This window comes from Corapipo altera, unplaced genomic scaffold (assembly GCF_003945725.1).
Source record: "Corapipo altera isolate COAL_440 unplaced genomic scaffold, ASM394572v1 61, whole genome shotgun sequence".
Taxonomy (NCBI): Eukaryota; Metazoa; Chordata; class Aves; order Passeriformes; family Pipridae; genus Corapipo; species Corapipo altera.
Window position 1 is genome coordinate 4,694,072 of NW_020884910.1, and position 20,725 is coordinate 4,714,796.

Consider the following 20,725-nt stretch of genomic DNA (forward strand, 5'->3'; position numbering starts at 1 on the left):
CAACTGACAAGTACATCCTGGGGATGTCCAGATTTTGGGAGTGTGATTGAATTCCAGATTTTGAATGTGTATCCTACCTTCTCTATCTGCTTGTTACTATCAGAAGGAATTAGACTGGGACACCAAACTCAGTTGGATGGACTGTTCTCACAATCCAGAGCTCCCACTGAAGGAGGAAAAGGAGCAGGAGTGTTGCCTCCAACCTTTGCTGAGAAGTCCATAGATATGAGCGCTATGTGTAGCTTGAATTCAGCACCACTGCCACCTTTGGCAGCAAAAGTGCTCTCCAGCTTTTATTTCATTTACAGCAATGTTCCTAAATCAGATTGGTCCAAACAGCCAGCTCTGGACTGAGCAAAGTGCTTTGGGAGCTGGTCACAGAAAATCACACATCTGAGAACCTTTTACACACTTTCTCCCTCTGTTTCCAGCCAAGGAGCTCTCCCCAGGTAGTTCTTCCTCTGTGCACAGTCCCAAAAGAACAGCAGGAGATTTAACAAAGTTGGCAGTCTGAGAGAGTTGGGGCTGTTCAGCCTGGAGAAGAAAAGGCTTCAGGGAGACATTATAGCACCTTCTAGTACCTCATGAAGAGGGCCTACAAGACAGCTGGAGACAGACTTTTCACACATGCATGTAGTGATAGAACAAGGGGAAATGGCTTTAAACTGAAAAAGGAGAGATTTAGATTGGATATTAGGAAGAAATTCTTTACTGTGAGAGTTCTGAGGCACTGGAACAGGCTGCCCAGAGAAGCTGTTGTTGCCCCACCCCTGGAAGTGTTCAACATCAGGTTGGATGGAGCTCTGAGCAACCTGGCCCAGTGGAAGACCACGGTGGGAGGGTTGGAACTAGACGATCTTTTCCCTTCCAATGCAAACCGTTCTACAATTCTATGATTCTGTGAAATTTTATAGAACTACAAGTGGCATGGAAGATGTAAACTTTCCTCCATTTTACCAAATTAATAACAAGGCATTGGCAAGTGGCAGGTGGCAGAATAACAACAGAAGGTCCTCTTTTCACAGAACATGCAGTTAAACAGTGGAAATCCTTGCTACAGGACACAGTGGACAAAAAAGTGGGCAGAACTTCCAAAGGGCATTGGACAATGGAAGAAAACCTGTCTAGACCTAGTAAGCATAAAGGCATCAGCTGTGGTTGAACCAGCAACACATTGTAAGAAGACTGGGAAATCTTGGGGTATGCTTTCCATCTTCCCTGTAGTCTTCCCTTGATATCTGCAACTGGTCAGTGGTGAAGACAATACTGATCTTTGTTGAGAATCACTACAGCTACTTCTATATGTGGTGCACACTAATGATACTGGTAAGGGTTAACAGAACTAGTTAGATCCTAGTAAGAGTTAATTTCAAAGTCAGATATCCCACTCTGACCAGCATGAGAGGAACTGGCCTTCTCTGTGGCCTTAAGGCACTCATGGGAACAGAAGTGCAGGCATTCATGGCCTTTGACTCTGGATTGAGGAGGACATCCAAACCCACTTCCATGGAGCTGTGGAAGAACTGAAATCCCCCCAAAACAGCAACATTAAGATTTGGAGAGGCATCCACATTTTCATCAGATCTACAGAGTACAGAATCTGCCCTGGAATGAGTGCAGCAGAGTCACCAAGTTTGTCCAGGGAATCACCCATGATTTTCCAGGATAAAAATATTAGTGGAAATAAGCTCTCCTTTTCCTTTATCATACTTATGCAGAACGACCAGAAATGTGTTTGCCTCTTGCTGGATGTATTTTAAATTCCTCTAGAATGCATTGATTCAGAAGATCATGTATTTTTAAAGAAGAGAAATCCTTCTTCTTTTGGAGAACGAGTCTCTCAGATTTTAGTATTGCCCAGACTTTCTAAAGAGTGTACTAATTTGCTGAACAAGACTTAGATTCTACCATTTCAGTTTCCTAACAGAATTTCTCCCATTTAGCCTAAGTAAACTCAAGACAAATTTGTTTCTGTGCTGTAGTCCAGAGACTTAAAAAAGTATAAAAACACTACATGCATTTACCACTAAGAATTTACCTACGTGATTTAGACTTAGGAAGGGTCACACTCTCTCTCTGCCCCTCTCCCAGGTTTTGCCAACATAAACAAATTTCACAACTATTCTGCACCTGTTATGTCAATTTAATACTCTCCATACTCCCTGGATAATGTGACCATCGTGGCCAGGTGACAATATGCTGGTAAGACTGATATTTAGCACTGCCATGTCGAGTAAGTGAATTGTCTGCAGAGCAGTTGCTGCTCTCACCTTTGGTAGAAAAATGTTCTTTGGCTTTCGCTGTATATTACAGCTCTGTGCCTGTATGGCATGATATAGTGATGGGCACAGTGACTGATAGTAATGGCGATTAAGAACTAGACCTTTACAAGACCGAATGGCAAATTTGAATATCTTTCGCCAGAAACATCAGACGAGGCTGATATTCATATTCCGACAAAGATTAATCCAGGCTATGCCATCCACCCCCAGAATCTCAGACGTGCCTTACTTAAACAGCACATTCAAGCAGCGAGATGTGCAAGTTGCTGTCACGCCCTATGCTTCGGGAGGCAAGCCAGGAGGGCTGAGGCTCCAATGCCGCTCTGGATAAGCAGTCAGCACCGACCGCGGCACTAATTAGCGGCGATTAAACAAGTCTCGGAGCGGATCGAGGCCCAGCGCGGGCTCGGCCCGGCCCGGCGGCGCTCGGCCGCCCCCTCCCGGCCCCCGCCGGCGCCGCACCCGCTCTTTGTTCGCGGCGCGGAGGGAAACGCAGCCGGCTGCCCATTCATTTGTATATGGGGTTTTTTTCCCCCCCTGTCCTGAAAAGTGATTAAGGCATCTTCCTCGGTGCCTTCCTTCTGCTGGTGGAAGGGTTCCGCCCTCACGTTTGTTTCACCCGCGTCAGCCCAGCGCTGGGGCCGGCAGGGAGCCTCCCCCCCACCCCGACCTCGCTTTTGCCTTCCTCCCACCCTGCTCTTTTGCCAGAAGTGTCAGCTGCTGAGCAAAAACATGAGAACCACGACACCAGGGGAGGTTTAGATTGGATATTAGGAAAAATTTTTTCACTGAAGGGCTGGTCAGGCATCGGAACAGGCTTCCCAGGGACCTGGAAGTGTTCAAAAACATCTAGATGTGGCACTTAGGGATATGGTCTTGTGGTGAAGATGGCAATACTGGGTTAACAGTTGGCTCAGTGATCTTAGAGGTCTTTTCCAACTGTAACAATTCTATGATTCAATGAAACTGTGCCCTGTACAAAAATAAATTACCCTCATCCTGCCCAACTGGGTTGCGAAGCCCTGTTCTTGGGCTTATTTTAGGAATTACTTCAATGGTTATGCTCAGCTGTTGTGTTTGGGTGATTTCAGCTTATGTTAAATCTGGTTGAAGCTCCATAATAAAAAAAGAGGTGAGGCTGAAGTGATTTTTATCCAGCAGTTCGTTCTCTCACTCATGAAAGAGCTACTAATGTTCAGACTGTGAGCAGTGGTACAGCCAGCCTTGGTACTGCTCTGATGTCCTCAAAATTCAGATGTAGACTTGTTGTTTCTTTGCACAGACAGCTATACAAAGCTGTTTTGACCCCAGATGGATTTCCATCCTGTTGCATTGGTTCCCAGGTTGTCTTAAACCAAATGTACAAGAAGGTCCCAGCTGAGGTCCCCAGGCTTCCTGAGGTCCTGAGCATATAGGCAGTGATGCATCTTTCCGGCTGTCAAGGCAGCGTAATATCAGCTATCACACCATCTGCACTTTCACATCCAGGGTACATAACATCCCCTCCCATCACCTCTGCTGCAGAGACCCCATATAGTCCAAATCCACTCCATTTGAAAGCCTGCTCTGGGACCTCTTTCTACCTGAGTGCCTGTGGAAATCTCTCAGCACCTTAGATGTAAGGGCAGTTCAGTGCCATTGTATTTATTTCATTTGTATTGTAGCGTTAACCTCAGTGGCAAAACCCTGTTGTCTCCATGTTTTCTGCATCCAGCTAACTTCATAGAATCATAGAACAGTTTGGATTGGAAGGAACCTTAAAGATCATCTAGTTCCATCCCCCCTGACATGGGCAGGGACACACTTGTTCACTAACGTGGATTCACATTACTGCCTTCCTGTTTCACTTTATTGTTCTCATTGACTCATATCCTCTACCAGACTGTAAGTTTCTGAAGGAAAAATAAAAACTAGTATTGTGGATAGCTGAGAAATCCTTCTGACTGTAGGTGTCCAGGAACTGCAGGGCAAAGCCAGCAGTTTCTCTGGGATGCTGTGCTGGGTTTGTGTCTTTTCTTTTCCCCATATATGAACTGGGATGTCTGAACAAAAGGATGAATTGAAATGTCCTATTTCCTTGGGTAATGGGAAGCACATGAAATTCTCTTTTTCCATGGCCTAGGTGCCCAAGCTTCAAAAGTGTTCTTTGGTGCGAAACCCTGATTGTGGCACTGTCCCTTCCTGGCATTATCAAGTGAGGGTCTTTCCTTGCAGACATCTTTTCTAGATGCTCTACAGGATTCCAATATCACTTTAAGAAGTACAGTTCTTTGGAGAAACAAAGTCCACAAGACCTTTGCGTCTTGGGAACTCCCCCAGGGTGCAAACCTGCTTGCTGGAGAAATGCCCCACTATTACCTATAGAAAAACCTCTCTGTGGCATCCTGGTTATTCACATAATGAGTATCCCCTACCTCCTATGTCTAGAGCTAAAAATACAGAATCCTGTCACCCATGGATGCTTCCTCTTTTTTGTACAGAAGCCTCAGGTATCTCTACACAGTTCCATAGATCACACTTTGGATAGCCCTGAGCTAGTGCCAGCCAGAACCACGTAGCACAGTCTGTGACAACGCATCTGGTCAGACAAGAAGGGTCTCATGAGATTTTCTATGTTGCTTCCACAGTGCTCTTAGGTCTCCAAACTTCTGCTAATTTTGACTACAAGCACCTGTCTGGCACCTGGCTGTCTTTACACCTTCATTTCTGAGGGGTTTTCCTAAGTTATTGCACTTCATTTGCAAGGGCAGGACAGGAACAGAAGGCTTATTTTGCAGACTGGAGTTTCTGTTGAAAGAGAGATTGCTCCTGTGATAACCTGCAGCAGCAGTGGTTAAGAAATTTGCTGGGGGTTCAGATACGGAGCAGAATACCAGTACTGCACTACATGGCACACCTGGGGCAGGAATAGCTGCTGAAATCTAGGAGGTTGTCCTTGTTATGGGCTTTTTGCATTTTGAGGAAATTGTGAGGAAGCTATCACTCGCCAAGTGCCCTCTCTGCCTCCAAATCCAGAGTGGTGATGTCTCTGCCAGACAAACCATCTGTAAGTGCTTCTGCTTGCTTCTGTGGGATCGTCATTAGTCTCCAGAGCAAGAGACATGGTCCAAATGAATCTTCTGCGTGCTGGTGATGACACGGCAGAGAATGAACAGTATAAATGTCAAGATTATGAACACTGCTCCATCCAAATGATGGCTGCTTGGAAAGAAAAGAGCCTACAAAGAACACATGGGTTCTCTCAAAGGCAGTGAGACATAACTGTTCAAGAGAACCATTTTGAGGTACAAGCATTCACCTTAATGTTCAACATTGTTATCTCTGTCTCAGTCACTGCCGAGACACCATAGTGGCCAATCCTGTCTCTTAGGACCGCATTGTTTTTATTTTTTTGTTTTTAAGTCTAAGATTTTATTATGTTTAAGCACAAAGGTGTGCTTCATAAACTCCTTTGCTCAGCCTGAAACCCCTGAGGGTGTTTGTGGTGAAACCAGAGCTGCCACTCCAGGATGGACACTGTAGGTAATGTCTAAGTGATGGGAAACTGAGCAGGATCAGGAGTTACAGAGGCTGTTGGCCAAGAAGGGTGTTGGTCACAGATGTGCACTTTGGGACATGACCAGGGGAGACATCTTGAGAGCAACTATCCACTGCCACAGATACATGATATGTGAGCAAGCTCAGATTTCCTGGGAACCTGAACTGGAGCTGTTTTGCAACAGACAACTGTCCATCTAGGAAGGGAGAGGGAATCAGCTTCTGACATCATTCACAGTTCAGACAGAAATTCAGCATGCCCGAGCCTCATCTAAAATTGAAAACTGCCTCCAAAGGAATTGTTTGTTGCTTTGTTTGCAAAAAGTGCAAACAGCACATCAGAGAAGCAAAAATGCCTTGGTGGATTGTTTGGCTGAACACTTAGTCAGGGTATATTGTAATGAGCCATATGCTAGCTTTGCACAGTCTTATGTGATAAGCCAGCTGCAATGTGCAGCTGATTAGTCTGGTTGGAAAAATCTTCATTTTCCATAACAGGAGGCCAGCAAAGGCAAGCATTCTGTCAGATACCATCAACCCTCTGATTGCTCCTGTCATCTTGCTGTGGATCAGATGAAGTTAAGAGATCAAGGAACCTCTGCTTTATTTTCATCCTAAAGGAAGAACACTCTTTTAGCCCCAGGCTTGTTTAATAGTAACTGTTTTTATGAACTATAACCCTCTTATATTATTATGGAAGAGGTTTCCACTACCTCTTCCCACCGGTGCCATTCTCACTGCCTCAGTTAGAGCTCAGTTATTTGCAATTCAGCATTCAGCTCAGATGATGTGTTGGAAACCTCCTGTGAGTTAAGGGAATGGAGATAAGGAGGGGATGGAAACCTGATGAAGTGCAAGATAACAAAACTGTCTGTGCAACAGGACAGCAAAATCCCATCTTTTTTACCCAAATCCCATCTCTTGCTGTGGCCAAAAGCTGATGTTTAAGCAGGAATATCAGAACAGAGGGTAAGTATTTCCTCCAGATACCAGCTTTGAACAATTTGCCTCTCAGGGACTTTCTAGAGACAGAGGTGTTTCCTTTTTGCATTTGATAAACTTTAGATGAATTTGTACCTATTGATTCTTCACTCGAACCCACTTACCTTCGGTCATCCACAGCAGCCTGGGCTATGGAGTTTCATAGCACACTCATAAAGTCCACTCATGGACAAGCTGAAGCTTCCTCCATCAGGAACAGATCTTCTTTAGATCTCAGCTGTGCTAAATGCTGAATCCACAGTTTGTGTGATCACCCTTTGAACAGGTAAGAAATCCTCAGCTCGAAGGTTGTGTTGTGTTGTATTATTGGTTGTGTTTCTAAGGTAAAATTAACAGCCATTGTCAGAATCTACTACAAATGAATATAACAAATCTGGAAACACAATGCCAATGAACCAGAATGAGTTTTTAGCTCTAAGATATCTGATTTAACTGTTGTTTTGTTGTTTGTTTTTTTTACAGAGAGGAAGGTAGCTTTGAGTTCTCCCTTTGCATTCATGTGTATATAGTGCTTTGAGTGCTCTGGGTCATCATTACATATGGATAGAAAAGGGCTGAATGCATCTGAAAAAGAAGTCATGCACTCAGTTTTGGGGTGCCCAGATGAATTTGATGTGTAAGCCTCTACAGAGCAACAAACCCATGAAGCAGTAGTAGAGGGGGGCTGGGAGCAATGTAGAAAAGTCTAGGGGATACCATATTTATGGCTGAGTAAGAAGCCTGAACCTCTCTCATTAAAAGAAAAATTCCCCACAGACAGGATTGTTAAGAGTATTCTCGTTTGACATGGTTATTAATGAGGACGAGGAGGAAGCAAATTGCACATTAATGAACTTCACAGACAATAATGCTCTGGGAAGATCTGAGGGCTCCAGCAAGGACAGATCATTGGCCAAGTGCAGTGCAGTGCTATCGTTATGTCAATAAAATGCTGAAACCTCTAAACATTGCATCTAATCCTTTCCAAAGCCAGTGGCCTCACTGGGCAGACACCTTTAACTGTCAGTGAAAATCAGGAAGATGAAAAAGCTCTTTTTCCACTAAATTCATCATATGGACATTGGAGAACGTGACATGAGGTGACCTGCATGTTTGGGGTTTAGGATGATGGTTAATGGGTATTTTACTTCACCTAATCAGTTCTTCCTCTCCTCCCCCTATTCTCTGCCTTGCTTCATACCTCTGGTCAGTCCGCCACAGATCCACTCCTGCCAAGTCCCACCTTCAGGCTGACCCCAAAACACCACCCTTTCTTCCAGCAATTCATATTACACTGCAAAAAATGAAAAGCCAAATCCCTACTAAAATCAGGCATTTTTGATTGTGTGACCAAAATCTGTAAGGTTTAGAATGAAGTGGGAATATGAGAGGCTCTGTCATAGTTGTGACACACAAACTACAGAATCATAAAATAGTTGAGATTGGAAGTCACTTCTGGAGATCATCTGGTCCACCTTCTCTGCTCAAGCAGGGTCAGCTAGAGCAGGTTGTCCATAACCATGTCCAGCTGGGTGTTCAGTATCTCCACAGATGGACACTCCATAACCTGTTTAAGGCAACCTGTTCCAGTGTTTGACTACTCTTACAGTAATACGTATAGATAAATAAATGCATAAAAATTATTGTATTCAGATTGAGTCTCATGGCTATTTCTTAATTTATTTCCATTGCCTCTTATCCTGTTTGGGGGGAGCACTGAGAAGAGCCTGGGCTCCTCCTCTTCAGTACTTCCCATCAGGTATTTACACACATTGGGAAGTTCTTCCCTGAGCCTTCTCTGCTTTAGGCTGGACAGTCCCAGCTCTCAGCCTTTCCTCATATGATAGATGCTCCAATCCCTTAATCATCTTCACGATTCTCCAGTGGACTCTGTTTGGGAAGCAGCAGCACAAGAGGAGACAGCTCCCTAACAGCTGTTCTCTGCAGGTGTAGAGCATTGTTGCACTATGCTGATGTGCCTAAAGCCAACATGTAAACTTTGGTACAGTCAGGACTGGGGGCTGCAGAGTCAGAGGCATTAGCAGAGCCATGGCAGAAGCAGAGCAAGAGCACCATCTGAAAGGCAGCTCACGTGGAGGTGAATACAGCAGAGAGCTGCCAGTTCTAATTGCTGCCTGTGCAGCGGGCAGAGCCTGTAGCTTGGGTGGCTGTAGGGAAGCAGGGAACTTGGGAAGGAAAACTCCCAGGCGGGGGTCTGGAGGTCCCAAGTGAGAGGGATGAGACGAGAAATGCCTGGGGACTGCAGGGAGCACAGCAACCCAGGAGGCAGTACCCTCCTGATAGGGAGCCAAGTACCATCTCCTTCCCTAGCTAAGTTCACCTTTGCTCAAGAGTTGAGGAGGGGCTGGGGGCTTGATGGCAAAGGCAGTAGCTCTCCCTGTTGCTGGGCAAGCTGGAATAAATCTGTGGTTGCCATAGAGTATGACTGAACTGACTGGGAGAGCAGGAAGGATGTAGGGGAGATGAACACCGAGCGTCCCAAGCACCAGGACATCTCCACATCTTAGCTGAACAATAAATGAGACAACTGCAGTTGGGTGAGCAGCAGAAAGGTCCTGACATTTCAGAAATCCTTTGCTGCTTTGCCTTTAATCAATCTCTACTAAGCCTCAAATATGAAAAGAAGTGCTTAGGGCAAAGGTGAATTTCATATTAAGAGTAAATTGCTTTGATGCTTGTCAATTTGCCAAGATTTTTACAGCAAGGAAATCGTATTATTTCCTGGCTCCTGGCATGATCCTAAAGGTCATATCTCATGACACAACTCTCTTCCTTTCTCTCCAGCTGTTGCTCATACAATAATAGCCACAAGCATAAAGATGTTGCTGCTGTTTCTTGGTACCACAAGGTAAAAAAGTCTCAATAATCAGTTGTTTCATGTTCCTAGAGTTTTATTGTAAAGACAGAATGGAAATGGACCATGAAAAGCTCATTGCCATTTTGCATGAATATTGCTATTTCACATGTATTTATCTCACTTCCATTCCCTGTGCAGTAGAGTTTGTGTTCCTTCACAAGCCAGACCCACTACTTTTAAGTGAGAAATTCTACCACAGGTCCACAATGCAGGCTCTCCAAATGCTTTTCATAAAATACATTACAACTACAGTTCTGTAAAGACTGTTGTAATGGAGAGAGGAATGTCCTCACCAGGCATTAAATCAAGAACAGCAAGATTTGTGTTGGTCCAGAAATGGCCTCCAGTGTCACCTACGCAATAGTCTTACACCACATTTGGCTTTTTTTTCTTCCCCAACTACTAGCAGGTATGCTATGATGTATCATTACAGAATATTCCACAGTTGTCAGCATTTCAGGGTCCTGCATGAACTTCTAGAACTTAAGCAGCATGCACTATGTAGGTACAGCTTCCCAGACGCAGGGCTAACACCGTTCAGAATCACACAGAATCACAGAATCAATTAGGTTGGAAAAGACCTCTGAGATCTGCGAGTCCAACCTATGACCAAACACCACCACGTCAACTAAACCACGGCGCTGAGTGCAACGTCCAGTCTTCCCTTAAATACCTCCAGGGACAGTGACTCCACCACCTCTCTTGGACAGCCCATTCCACTATCTGTGGAGATTCCACCTTTTCTGTGAAGAATTTCTTCCTAATGTCTAACCTAACAGGTGCAAACCCGCTGGACAGAGACTGTAACTTCACTGTGCTCTTAGGATGTGCTCTTCAATGGACGACGAGAGCTAGGCTGCTGCACGGAGGATGCCATAAACCCCAGAACCACCTGGCCAGCGCGGACCCAGCGCAGCCTCCTCCCCCGACCCGCAGGGCCAGCGTGTGCCTTGGTCTAACCAAGGCTCCAGGGGTAACACGTCTCTGCCCCTTCCCCTTCCAAACGGCTGGGACCAGAGGTGCTGCATCTCAGGAGGCACATCATCTCCCTCCACCTGCACCTGCACCTGCACCCACCTCCCCAGTCCCGCACCCGCTCACAGCCCAGCCCGAGGCAGCTCCGCGCTGCCGCCCTGACACCCCTCACACAGCCCCCGCAAACCCTCTCAACTCTCTCACACAGACCCTCGCACAGACCCTCGCACCCCACCTCGCCCACTCCCACCCCAAATTACTTAATCCCGGGCCGTGCGCGTGCGCTAAGGCCGCGCGCGCTTCCGCTTCCCCGGCGGGCGCCCGGGAAAGAAGGACAGAAGGCGGGAGGGAGCGAGGCGGCCGCATCCAGGCTGCTCTTCCCGGCGCCTGCGCATGAGCGCCGCATCGCGCCTCCCGCCCCTTTCCTCCTCCTTCTCCTCCTCCTCCTCTTTCTGCTGCTGCTGCTGCCCCGCGAGGGCCCGGCCGCTGCTCCCCGCCCCGCCCCGGGGATGCGCTGCCCTGCGGTCGCGGAGCGGGATGGAGGTGGAGGAGGCGTTCCCGCTGGTGGGGCAGATGGGGCCCTACCAGGTGTATCTGTGCGTCCTGCTGGCCGTGCTCCTCCAGGTGAGAGCCCACCTCCTCCCCTCCCGCCCCTGTCCCGAGGGCCCGTGGGAGCGGCAGTGCCGGCAGGGGGATGGTCTGGGTGCTGTGGGCAGCCGTTCTCCAGAGTGTTGGGAGGGTGGGAGGTGGGTGGATGTCCCTGCGGTGAGTGCTGCCTGGTGCGAAGGCTGGTATGGGAGGGCTTGTGCTGTGGCAATAGCTGGTCTCCTGCTCTGGATCTATCCAGCATCAGTGTGATGTGCTCCTGGGACACGGGTGACGTCTATCCAAAGGCAGGGCGAAGTTCTACAGAGTGAATTTGGGGCGGCTGATGTTCTCTGTGCCGCATTACCTGAGCAGTTGTACCTTGTGTCACTCACTGAGCCCATTAGGAGTTTGGAGTTTGTCAGGTTAAGGGCTGGTTGAAGTGAAATTAAGCTGAGGTTCCGTGAGCTAGACTGGAAGAAGGTGACTTCCCAGTTCTGCTGGGAATCCTATGCAACCTAAAGTTAATGGCCTAGGCTAGGGATTTCTAGGTTGCGTGTGGCTCGATTGTCACCAATAAAGTGGCAGGTGGTCAATGATACCTCTGTGTGCAGATTGTCTCATATAATCAGCTGGTAGGTAAGGACTGCTTATGGTACTTTGACTTGCCTTGACTTAACTCTTGGAGTGCAGGGGGAGTGTCTCTCCATAAGGTATTTGGACAAGGCTCTACATTTTGGGTAGTCAGGTTTGTATTCTGTGAGATACAAAACTGGAGCTGTCTTAAGTTTTGTGGTGAAAGTGGATTCCAAAGTAACAGTGGAGTGCTAGATTATCTTTCAGAGACTGCATGACCGAGTGATGCAGCCACGTTTGCCATCTTTCAGCTTTGCTTCATCTTTGTGCATATTCCTATGAGGATAGGGGTGGAAGATGAGAATGTTAAGTGTACCTTCAGTCAGGCCTAGGACTGAAGTAAGTTTGAATCTGACAGAAGTCTGGTTCACTCCTGGTTAGCATCAAAAGCTTAATTGTAAATTCAGCTAGGCTGACAAATGCTGGGTTACTGCCACTGTGGAAATTTAATAGCTTCAGGAGTGAAGAGAGGAATTTTAGTGTCTTCCCACCTCTGCTGGTCAGTATTTTGTAGTAATCAAGAACTTCCAGTCCTGAGCTGTGACACAAGATGTCTTGTCCTGGCAGCTAGGGGACTGACTGAAATACTAAGAAGCTTTATGAGATGACCAAAGAAAATGCAGATTCCCAGTCTTGTTGGAGGGGAACTCCTACTTGGTTGCAAAGCTATGGTGATGAACAGCAAAAGCTTTGTAGGTTTCTGTTTCCTCCCTATTTTTTTTAACTGATTTAGCTGGTTAATCCTTTAAAATTAGACTTTGCTTAAAGCTTGTTCTGCTGGCTGAGTGGCTAGAAAATTTATATGCTCACTGAAGATTAGGAATTAAGGAAGTAGTAGTTACTTTTTCTTCCAGTGCTGGTTGTGTTCTGGAATGAACTGCAGCCATGACAAGTGCTCTGTGTTTCCAGAATTTTAAGTAGTATAGGTCAGCTGTTCTGTAATGTTTGTGTTTGTCTGTTTTGTTTTTAATGGATTAACTTGCCTTTCTCATGCGAGGACTAAACAGAAGGATCACTGCAAATCCTAGAACTAATTCAGAATAACTAAAGAAAAAATGGTAGCAGGTCTGCAGGTCTGGTTTTTTTTCTTCTCGTGTTATTTTTAATTCTTGAACTTTACCAAAGAGGATCATCCTTTGATTGGTATATTTTCTTTGCTTCAGGTCATTCAGGCACAGGAGTCTGTAAGGGATTTAGATGTGAAGTTTGTTGTCTTTCAATCCATGAATAGATTTGGACTTACACAACTGGTTACTGCTTGGGTGGTTGATTGCTTTTTATGTTCCTTTATTGGTGCCAAGTTACATAATGTATCACTGGGATGTGCAAGACCAAGACTGAAGGCAGGTTCCACGACCGGTATTAGTCTTTTGTCTGGTTTATCATCAACATTTGGAGGATGGACCCAAAGGTAAGTAATGTCTGGTGTATGTGATGTAGATTTAGGTAATTCTGGGCTCCTTTAGTGGACTCGATGCAGCATCTGTCATCAGAATGAGAACTCCTGGTAGTCTATGTCACTGGCTCTGCCGTGGGCTGATTGTTCCATTTTGTTGCTTGTTTGCCTGTCCCTTTCCATGTCCTCCCTCAGTTGGCCTATATTTTCACATTGGCCTATATTTTTGTGTTGACCTGTTGGTATAAAAAATATTTCTACATTCTTAAGATAAGAATATCCTATGTGTGAAAAATATTTTTATCTTTGCTGTGTGAAGTCCCTTAATCTCTGATGTCTATGTCCTGAGCTTAAACTCTGTGCTTTTCCTTCCCACTAAGATTCCCAGCAGATGCTCTAACTTTCATTGTAGGCTTTTGTGCTTTTTCTTCTCTGCATGTTACTGATTTTTTTGTTTCATACTCTTTAAGTGCTTTCCCTCATTTTAGTGTTTTTCTTATATAAATTTCTACAGTAAACTACTTCCACCACATAGTCTTATTGACATGCCAACATATCTGGTCTCTGAATTCTAATTACAAACATAGTTTAGCTCACAGAACTTCTTTAAGGCACCAAACACTTCTGTTTGTATGGGTGAGACTTTCCACATGAGTCAGTTTTCATGTGGGCTTGCATGAACTGGGACTTGACCTGTGGAATGAGCTTAGTGACATTCTGGCAAAACCCTCCAGCTTGCTTGTAGTCAGAAAAATGTTTTTGTGTGTTATCAGTGTAAAACCAGATTAAGTGTAAGTCTTGTGGGCTGTTTCTTTCATCTTCCCTGATTTGTATTATTCCTCTGCTACCTGCTACTGTTAATCATTAACCTGTTGAGCTGTTACTGTATTATGGTATGCCTGGCTTATTTGCTGGCTTAATTGGAATTTGGAAGATTTTTAGGAATGTTCTGTAGCAGTGGTTGCTAGCTTCATAATGGATTGATGACAGCTAATGTAGAGAAACATTTTTCCAAATTATGTGGAGTTATGCAAAGACTGAACTTATCTGAAGAATGTGAAGATAGACTAATGATGTGAATTTGAGGTTGGACTAGTCTTGCATTTCCAGTATATCTTTGAGTGAGGGAGAAATAAAGGGAGCTTATAACTGTTAAAAACTTCGGACTTTTATCTTGAGCTCAAAGTAACTGCTTGACACCTGTTGATTACTGGAAGGGTGCTCACAATCTTTTGAAGAAATTATGATGAAACATTATTAAAGAATGGTCTTTTGATGTTCATTTAGTGTGTGTGGCAACATGAGACAAAATCTTACACCTTGATCAGATGCTTGAGAGCGTACAAGCATATTTAAAAATAAGTTTCTTGGTCTCTAATGATTCAATATAGGCAGTTGAGAGAGGTTTGCCTTTGCCAGTGAATCTGAGCTACAGGACTGCCCAAGTCCAAATTGAACCTGGAGAAATGTGAGAATAGAGGTGTGTTCCTACTATATCTCTATTGAAGGGCTTTTAAAAACATGTTAGAGTTTAAAAGGGAGTTCTTGTTTGCACAACTGAAAAAGGCTTTGCCTCAAGTTGAGTAATGTGCATTGCACAGCAGTATGGAGAATTACCAAGGTTAGTTTTTCCATCTATCTTAGGAACTAATTACTAACCAAAGGGAAGATGGAAAAACAGTTAGGATAGTTACATCAGGTTGCTTGAATGTTAGTTTGCTTTAAGGCAAAGGCATTCTTGATACAGTACAGCTATAATGAGCAATGTTACTAACATCTCTTCACTGTTGACAACAATATCATGTATGACTTCTATCATTACAATATCCCAGTGCAGAAAGATGCTCCTTAATCAGCCCATCGGCACAAATGTTATGAGGGAAAGTAAATTCTGTGACATGTGACTTAAGTAAGGCAGGTTCATCCCGAATATTTAGAAATAATTCAGAAGAAATAGTGTCTGTTTTCTGACAGGATACAGATGTGATCCCATATGTAGCCTTGTTTAACTCTGTTTCTTGACACTTTTTATCTACATCCTCTACATATTCTACCTTTTTTAGTGGCATGAGACATAACTCTGTAGTTGCAATGAAGGTAATGAAATAGTTTGTCAGTGAATCTTCTTTTAATACTTATGTTTGCTTGAGTATATTAAGCTGTTCTTTGAACTTGCCAGAATTGATTGTAAATTGAACACCTTATTCCCAGTCCTTGGTGATGCACACTATTAGGACTTTATTTGAATTGGAAGTGCAAAACAAATCTGAAATGTAATGAACAGTTTAAAATTAAGGAAAGAGAGGGATATTACACAAGTTACATTACAATTGCTAGTATAGTGTCCTGCAGTTGTTCCAGAGGCTTCATTACAGGTATTATGTTTACCCAGAGTTATTTGCACCATAACTTAAGACACAGTTCAACCATAAGTGTCTGTAGGGTAAGTAAGCAAAGTGCAGATATAAAAAGGATTTACAGAATTACCGTGTAACCTTCTTTCACTTTGATTACCTCACTGTTTGGCTTTTTTTCTTTATGTCTACAGAAGAAGTAAGAGTTCTAAGTCCCTCTGATTCTCAGGAAAACAGTTGCAGAATGTGGAGTCACTTATGTGGAGGGATGGTTTCAAATGTGGCATGAATACAAACATAAAAAGTAGGGACTCAAGTTTTTTTTCTTGAGGAGATCTTCATATTCCCCCATCTTTTTGTGCATTACTCAGAACATGCTTATGATAAAGGATGTTCTTCCTTTTCTTGTGGATGTGATGAAGGCTTTTAGAGTGGTTGCATCACTGAATACAAATCCTTGTTCTGGTATAGTGTATTCCTGCTTAGGAAGAAAAATAAACTAGATGAGCATAAATAATGCAGAAGTGTATAAACTATTAATCCAGAAAGATGTGCTGCTACTCATTTAGCTAAGAATATTTCTACCTGAAAGTTGGTGGAATTTTTAAGTGAAGACCAATCCTACAATTTACTTCAATTAGGTGGGGGGAATCTTCTAAGGATTTAAAAAAAAAAAAAAAGGTAGTTGCTTGGTCACATGACATTTCATTTCAGCAATTTAGATGCTAACCAAGACTCCTTGAGCCTTTAGTCCCTTACTTCTTTCATATCCATAACTTTTCCTTAAAAGAAACAATCACTTATCTTTAATTATGTTATACTTATAACCATAAAAACATGAATGCAACTGATGCAGACATTGTGCTATATTCTGCAGAAAACCTGAAATAACAGTGCTGAGTTGTGACATGCTTCTTTAGCAGTGGGATCCTTAACTCTCAGATGTCTTGTGGAAGTCTGGATTGTAACAACTGCTTCCTTACCAATTAATTTTAAATAGCTAACTTGCTATTGTTTTTTTTCCAAAAATAATCCTTAGTGGAGGGAAGTCATGAATTCCTTATCAGCTGCCTACATCTCCATCTTCCCTCAAAATTTATGTTGTCTTACACTGGTTTGATTCTCTCATGTAACTAAGCTTTATATTTTTATGCATAAGTACGATCAGAGCATGCTGAAGGTTTAGAAGAAAAGTGAGCTGTAACTTCAAGACCTTCCCTTCTTCAACTCCATCTGAACTGCAAAGCATGTGTAATTGAGCTCATATTTAGGTGTTTTTAAGTGCCACTGACAATTGCTGGATGTTCTTGCTCTTCTAAGGATCACTACCTTCACTTGACACTGAAACCACATTTTCGGTGTGTATGTATCCGTATCAACACCTCTAGTCAGCTTTTGCAATTTAACTTACAAGCCTGGCTTCAGTTTTTGTGCAGTTCAGTCCTAGAAGGTGCCTGTTCACTGTGTTGTTGTAAAGACCTTGACAGAATAATTGCTGATGGGCATAGCAAGAAGGAGGAGTTTTGTGAGAGGTACAAAGAAGTAGGCATTCTGAAGGCCTAGCAACAGAGGGAATGAAGCAGGTTGTTCTGCCTATTTAAAAAAGTAACTCAACTGTTTTTTTTAAAAAAGGAGTTTACATGCTGTGTAAAGAGTGAAGTTGTCTTAAGGAACTCACTCTGGGGTTCTTCACTCGAGCTGTGGATGAATGTCTTGCTTTTTGCAAAGTCTTTTTTAACAACTGGGAGTGGAAGGTGTCTGGGAGGCACTGTGTCAAGAGTGATTGTCATCTTTATATCATAGAATCATAGAATAGATTGGGTTGGAAAAGACCTCCAAGATCATCAAGTCCAACCCCTGATCCAACTCCAATTACTATATCATGGCACTAAGGGCCACGTCCAATCTCTTTTTAAAAACCTCTAGGGATGGTGAATCCACCACCTCTCTGGGTAGGCCGTTCCAATGCCTGATAACCCTCTCTGATAACACTCTGGAGTGTGGGTAAAATACATGGAGAGATGCTTTCAGATTTTTAATAATAAAGTTAATGTTATGTAGAATATTTTGTGCAGTGGGATGGTATTTAGATTCAGTGGGAGCTGAAGAAATCCCATCTTTTGCTATTCGTCACGATGTCTTTCAGCCTGGCAAACTGTTGAAAAAATCAGTCTAGGCAGTCTGTCCTCTGAGCACCCTTGGGAGATGAGCCTGGGAGTTAACAGGGAGTTCTACTGGATAGAAAAGACTATACATTAAACATATTTCTGTTATGACACATTATCTCCCTTTCCTTCTTCCCTGCCTGTGTGTACACACAGTCTCTAACTGCCCATGTTTTGTAGGCAATAAATTGCTGTGTTTTTCCACTAGCAAGGCACACCATCAAGGCTCTCCTCACTGGCACTTCCTCCATTGTAGATGCTCTAATTTCCTTTTCTCTTGGGTGATAGAATTAGTAGGTGTGTAATTGAACTCAGAATAGTTGTTTCCAACCTGCATATGATAGTCGCTCTTTATTTCTGACACAGATAAAGTTTTGTGCTCTCAAAAGTCTTTATTTTTACTGGAGTAGTTAATATAACTACTTCTGTAGCTATGCTATGTAGTTATACTTGTGCTTTGTGTGCATTGTTTGCATTAAGTAAAACCTCTGTTTGGTTTTTCCAAGTGTCAGCCGAGCGTGACTGGAGTCCCTCTGGAGCAGCAACATCTGTTTTCTAGGTCTTGTCTATTTACAGTATGATCTCTGACTAAGTTTATGACTTAGCCTTGTTAAACATTGTATTTGTGTTCACCTGGTCATTTTCCTAATCCTGGTGGGTTTGGGCTGAAAAGCTGAAAAGAATTTGCCTCAGAAGGCACAATGAAACTTTTGAGATCCTCACGTAAGGAAAGCTGGAGAGAGTTGTATGTACAGCTTATCAGGCTTTCTGTTTGTGATATGATGTTCGGTTACTGTTGTCTTAAAAATATATAAAGACCAGAGGTCTCTAATCTCTTTCAATTTGCAGATCCCTTACGGACTTCCCACTGAAGAGGTTAAGTCCTTGTACAGTAAATTTAAGACTGCTGACAGCTTTGTTTCCTAATTATTTATTCCAAGCACTTTTAAGAAGTAATTCGAGGAATTCTGAGGCCTGTAGGCTGTAAGGTAAAAATCACTGGTTTAGCAAGTTCCACCACAAACCTGAAAAAAAATGTTCTTCAGTTCTGAAGCATTACATTGCTCTGAAATAGCAGTAAACCCAAGACTTTTTTTTAATTTAAAAACCCGACAAACAGCAAAGCAGAAGTACGGCTAATTGCTTACCCTCAGACAGGTTCTTAAAATGAATAAGTAAATGAAAGTAGCTTATGCAAATGTCATCATTGTCTTTTAGTCTGAATATTTAGGCCAAAATGTCTGAAGTAATGGGTAATTTACCAAGTTAAATGCTTTAGCCAAGGATGTGCTCTTCTCATAATTGTAGCAGAACTGCCTCTGTAGGAGCAAGGTGTTCACCCAATATTCTTTGGCAGTGTCCCAGACCAGTGTGCTAAGGTGAGGACTTTGACCTCTTGTAATCCTTTCTGTGACTCAGGTATGTTCATAGCCAGCGCAGGCTGGAAAGTATGGAGGGAAAGAGGGACAAAGGTGAAATCCAGACAAAAGAATAATCATGCTTTTGGAAGCAGGACTAAATCCTGCCTGATACTTGTTAGCCCATAGTTCTACTCTTTCAGCCAGCCATTGCTGCCTTTTTCTTTATGTTATCCTATAATGCCACTGAGGAGGTCCAGTCTTGGGCTGCTTTGCAATATATTCATGAACTGAAATAGGAACTTCTGGCACTTCTTTGCTTTGTTCTCTTATAAATTCTTCTTTACCTAGGAGGAGTGGAGTGGCACTTCTGACGTGTTATTGGTGAAACTGTATTGGTCAAACTGTTATTGGTCAAACTGGTATTTGACTGAGGAGTCTTGCCACATGATTGCACATAAAAGTATTTTAGCTTTCTTCAATATTCCTGTTGAAGCAGAGATAGTATTTATAAAGCTTTTTGCAATTTTGTTTTGTGTTTGTTGTCTTGGTTTTCTGACTTCCCAGGGTGTGAGGTTTCTTTTTGTTTTGTGTTTTTAGAGGCAGAAAAATAATACTTCCAACTTCTTTATTCATGTTCAGAGACCTGTCAGCCCATGATGTGAGGGTGCAGTGTTTCCACGGCCCTGTCAGGCAAAGGTGTGTACGCAGGGGCCAGCTGCAACTTGGGCTGATGTTGCAGAAGGCTTGTACAGTGAAGCTGTTTGTTCTTGAGATGCCAGAGTTCGTCTGTTGAAAGTAAAGCAGTCCTTCTCTGAGCACGACAGCACTCACCTGACTAATGGGCATGTGTGCTGGCTGGCCAGGCTGAGCAGGAGTAACAAACCCCTGCCACTGCCCACCAAAATAATGCTTAGCATGACATGGAGTTGAGAGGTGTGTGTTTGGATATTTGGAACAGAGAAAAAGGGAAAGCTAAAGGATCATTTTCTACAAACCTGTAGGAAGTGAGGCTCAAGGAGTGATGGTTTGCTGTGAAGTGTTAGTTTCCAATGTAGATATTAATTTCTAGAATGAAGTTATGGTTTGGACTTTCTTCCATGGATTCTGGAGGCCTGCAGTTTCAGGCTGAAAAGCTATTTTGGTAGGTTTTCTCTGTTTCTCTTCAGAAGCCCTAATATGTGTCTGCTCTGTCGTTGCTAAGTCATAGGTGATAATCAGCAGTGGTTACATTCTGCATGAGGAATATTTCCTTTCAGAGTGGGGCTGGGAGAGATGACCTCATGTTCTTCTGCACATGGTGATTCTCTGCTTTAACTACAACAGCCTTTCCTTCTTCCATATGGTGTTCTCCCTGTTATTGTGCCACCAAGAAGGAAGGATACTTTGGTAGGAGAGTGTGTTTTCAGCAGCAGATAATAATTTTGCAGCAAGAAGACATTTTGGGGCTTTTCTACATCAGAGTTATTGAGGAGAAAAAAATCATGTGAATTTAAAGACAAGTCACCCTTTGGAAATAACTCGGAGCAGATGAGATCATCAGATTTTCAAAAATAAGGTTGCCCTCCAGCTTTTCAG

At 43.4% G+C, this 20,725-nt stretch overlaps 1 protein-coding gene across 3 annotated transcripts in view; it reads left to right on the top strand.

Annotated features, from left to right (window-relative positions):
• The first annotated feature begins 10,949 nt into the window (after positions 1–10,949).
• SLC22A15 (solute carrier family 22 member 15) overlaps positions 10,950–20,725 on the top strand; it is a 69,012-nt gene continuing 59,236 nt past the window's right edge. The window contains exon 1 of one of the 3 annotated variants that reach the window (XM_027653477.1): positions 10,950–11,277. In XM_027653477.1, coding sequence (XP_027509278.1) covers positions 11,047–11,277 — 231 coding nt within the window. In that variant the 5' untranslated portion in view covers positions 10,950–11,046. The remainder of the gene's footprint in view (positions 11,278–20,725) is intronic. The other 2 variants (XM_027653478.1, XM_027653479.1) reach the window with 2 other exon arrangements.